General features: G+C 38.4%; 1 protein-coding gene across 6 annotated transcripts in view; it reads right to left on the reverse strand.

The window, feature by feature from the left end:
• Nucleotides 1–4,146, reverse strand: part of PER3 (period circadian regulator 3) — a 24,301-nt gene extending 20,155 nt beyond the window's left edge. For 5 of the 6 annotated variants that reach the window (XR_003256623.1, XR_003256622.1, XM_026085640.1 and 2 more), the window contains exons 1-4: nucleotides 3,450–4,146; nucleotides 2,036–2,190; nucleotides 1,349–1,464; nucleotides 284–485 (exon numbers count right to left, since the gene is read on the reverse strand). Coding sequence is in view for 4 of the 6 variants with exons in the window: in XM_026085640.1 (XP_025941425.1) it covers nucleotides 284–485; nucleotides 1,349–1,464; nucleotides 2,036–2,190; nucleotides 3,450–3,739 (763 nt within the window). In the remaining 2 variants the exon portion in view is untranslated. The remainder of the gene's footprint in view (nucleotides 1–283; nucleotides 486–1,348; nucleotides 1,465–2,035; nucleotides 2,191–3,449) is intronic. The other variant, XM_026085642.1, reaches the window with a different exon arrangement.
• Nucleotides 4,147–4,152: the final 6 nt, after the last annotated feature.

Here is a 4,152-nt window from a genome sequence, read left to right on the forward strand (position 1 = left end):
AAAAAAAAAAAAAAAAAAAAAACTTACCCCCTAAGCAGCAGTATTTGGAAAGAGTAAGGTGAATTGTATAAAAATGAAGGATCTGTCTTTTTTTTTTACCCCCAGTAACAGTTAAGCTGCTAGGGGACCCCAGACATAGCTACTCAAGTTTTCAACTAGAAAGGAACAAGTATGGCCTATGTACATTGCTAGCATAAGCATTTCAAACGAATGACCATTCTATCCTCATTCTGCAAAGACAGAAAGACACATAAAAGCAATTAAGATCATTGCCAAGTCCCACCTGTTTGACTTTCTATGTTCCAAAGCGGCAAGTGGGACTGATCAGTGTGTGTGTAGAACACACTAACATCCTGAGGGACAAGCAGCTCTACAAATCGGGAAGAAGCCAACAATTTTTTCTTACAGTTTAGAATGGATGCTGCCTGATCAGAAATATGCACTATTCGCCCAGAAAGCAAGGAAAACACAGCCACAAAGGTGTCCTGGAAAAAAGACATTGTTAAAGGCAATTCTCTCCCAAAACATAGTAGCAATATTGAAAAGATTAAAAAGAAAAAAGAAAAAAAGAAAAAAAGAAAAACACCCCCAAACAACAACAGAGGTTCAGAAATGTTCTTAAGTTAGTGTCCCATTAAAATTGTGTGAGAGCTATTACAACCTCCAGTGCCGCAGCATGGAGACTCATGACCTACAAATGCTACTAAGACCACGACATCAAAACTGAAGCAGATGCCAAAGATGCATGCCTTTTTTCAGAATGACTGGTTATAATTCCACAAGGATTTCTCCCCAATTTTCAGAAGGATTCACCAGTATTCACACACAAAAACATTCCGAGAACTTCTCAAATAGAAGCATTTGCAGTATTTCTGATTTGGTGTCTGACACTACTTAATCTCAGGAAACGCTCCTTCTTTCAAACAGAGCCAGAGAGCACGATACATACTGCAAATCAAGAAAAAAAAAATTAAAAAATCCAGGAGTGCAAATAGAAACTAAAGACAAGTCCCTCACATCTATGGATTTGAGCAGCTTTGAAAACACATTGCTAAGCCTGTCTCAGGAGATTACTATGCTGCAGAAGAACTCTAAGATTCTCAGAGAGCTAACTGTTGCTTCTGAGAAAAAAAGAAATATACTCATTCCTTCACTTACTCCTGTTGAGTATCCTGATCCAGCATGCATAAGCTATGGCATTGATCTACCTTTACTAATAGAAAGACCTGTTTGTCTAAAACTTAAAGGTTTTTTAAATTTTACAACACTCTATTTCCACAAAGAGATGTAAGGCGATTAAATACAGAGTGAAACAACAAGTAGTGAACTACTTGATTGAATTTCTTACAGTGTTTTTTGGAGTGTGTTCAGATGCAACTGCCACCAGCTCATCTATGCTGTATGTGATCACATCCGTCTGAAACACTCTTCGGTCATTTGCAGCTTGGAAAAATTCACTGTTTGCTAATTGAAAAACAGAGAAAAGCAAAACAAACACAATAAAGTCAGTACAGAGACAATTTTGAAAGTAGTCCTTGCAGGTCTCATACTTTTGTCATCCTTTTGGTGAGGTCCAAGGTGAGATGGGGAAGGTCTGTGTAGTGAGAAAGAAAAAACAAATACTGATTATACCACTGGAGTGATCTACTTATGTTACAGGAAATGAGTAGTAGGAAGTGGAAAGGACAGAGTGTGATGACAAAAGAACAATTAAGCTACTTAGTTATCTGTATGGAAAACAGCAGCATAAGATACAGACTATCCAACAAGTTTTGAATCTGGGACAGGGAAGCATTTTTTTCAACATATACAGAAAGTTACTAGTAAGCACCTATTAGGAATTGGACTCTGAGGAAAAAAAAGAAAAAAAAAAAAAGGAAGCAGTAGCTAGGCATTTGAATAGAAAAGATAATGTGATGTTAAAAAGCCCCACAATTTCAAAAAGTTTGTTTTAATGCTATTTGTTGCCAGACATGTCTATTCAAACCAAGCTGCTGTATAGTTTCTATACCTCCGGATTTTTTCCCTCACATACCTTGGACCTGTTGGACACACTGCAAGGCATAGTTGAGAGCACTGATAGTACTGGGCTTGCTGGAACTCCTTTTTTCTTCAGGCAAACACCTTTTCATTTCTTGGATCATCATCATCATCATATCTCTGTGTGACTGGCTCCAATTCAGCTGTCCTCTGGACAAAAACAAAGAGGTTAAACTTTATTGGGGACTCTTGGTATAGGAATTATTTTTCTGATGACTTATTAAAATTACTCACTAAACTACCACTTTATGGGCTTGGCCTCACAAAATCTCTGGAAGAGTCCTAATGCTTGCTCACTATATTTTGCTCACTATATTTTTTTCTTGTACCTTTCTCACTTCTCTTCTGTTTAATCTCTTTTCCTCTACCTTCTTCCTTTCCAACTCCAACAAGATATGAATGGCAAAGGCACATGATAACCAGTCTGCTTGCTAAGATGCCTTGAAATTTAAATCTAATAACATTGAACCTCTTGATCCCAGCTAATGAATGAATAGTGACTAAGATTCCAAGGTTCACTTCAGCAATACTAGCAACTAAAAATAAGCCACTACTTAATCCAGACCTTCTAAATCTCACTGGTATTAAAACCATGCACAGGTTCTGATTCTTTATGCATGTAAGTCTTTCTAGCCTTGAAGTCAGCATCTGATGATAAGCATTTCAAGGAAATGTGAAGTTCTCAAAATACACCTGATGCATAGATTTCATCCCTCCTGTGATTTAGGAGTCTTCATTATATTTGTAAGAGAGCCCTTTACCAACAGCTGCAATGCTATTAACAAGCAAAATTTCCCTCTCTTTATTTTTGCTTATCTCATTGGCTAAAACATAAGCAGTAAATATTCTCAAAATGCTGATCAATTCTAATCCTATAGAGTTATAGAATGAGATATGAACACAGTTACTTTAGCTTTTGTCCATTCGCCATTCTTTATTTAATATTATAATGTTATCATACAAGTCACTAAATAGGTTGAAGTACAATGTGCAAATTTTACATGTCAGTTCAACATCACACAAATGATTGCTTTTGAACTGCTTTATTTATTTATTTTAGAAGTGCTGCATGGAATTTTTGAACATTCTGGAAAAGTATTATTAAAGTTATTTCTGCTGTAATACTGTTAAATACAGTCTTTAGATTAAGTATATTTAGAAGCCACAAAAGGGTTGATGACGCATCTGGATCAGCCAATCTAAGAATTAGACAAACAGCTTATGAGGAATCCTGTAGCAGCAATCTAATCTACATCTGAGACCACTACAAATATTAGTTTGGGATTCAGGTAAGCTTCCTTGGTCTACTGAAAGAAGTGAGCCCTATGAAGAACTCTTTGGATGACAGGTACAGCAGGTCCCTGTGAAGCAACAGAGGACAGTCAGCTCTATATGCTGTTGAGAGTTACCTGTTAACTTTGCTTTGCCTCCTGAAACTTCCAGCTGAGCTGCCATTTGGCTCATGACTGCAGAGATCAGTTCCACTGGATTTTGGTCCGTTAAACTGTTTCCTACTGGAGTTTGTTCCCATACATGTATTGCAATACATCTTTGCATCTTCCTGATGTCCATCTTCCTGCTTCCCTAAATTAGCAGGGTTAAAGGCCTCCTTTTGATCATTTCCAGTGCCAGCAGTAGCAGTTGCTGACCAATTCACACTGTGTTCTGAGCTGCTGCCTTGAAGTTTGTTCAGGTTCATCTCTGGTCAGTAAAATTTGGCAATACAGAGACATTGAACACCACAGCCTGGCTCAGCAACAAGTTCAGACCCTTTTATTTTCCACACAGGAGGAGGAGGATCTTGTGAGTCTTCTACAGGAAAAACAAATACTCACCACTTCAAGAAAATACAGGTACATAACTGACAAGCAAACTCATCCTTCCCTGTTGAAAAGACCTTTTATTTCAGATTCTTCTAGATTTCTAGTTTTGCTTGCTTACTCTCTAATAACCTTTCCCCATCAATTTGCGGTAAGTCAACCCCTTTAACCCACTAAGAGCGTGCAGGAACAGACCTTCGTGAGAATTCTGCCAGGAGAAGCCCACGGGGACAGTCTGGGCAGCTCCCGTGGGGAAGGAAGGCCCGCGCCCGGCGGACCGCGGCGGACCGCA

This window comes from Apteryx rowi, unplaced genomic scaffold (genome assembly GCF_003343035.1).
Source record: "Apteryx rowi isolate R43461 unplaced genomic scaffold, aptRow1 scaffold_67, whole genome shotgun sequence".
Classification (NCBI taxonomy): Eukaryota; Metazoa; Chordata; class Aves; order Apterygiformes; family Apterygidae; genus Apteryx; species Apteryx rowi.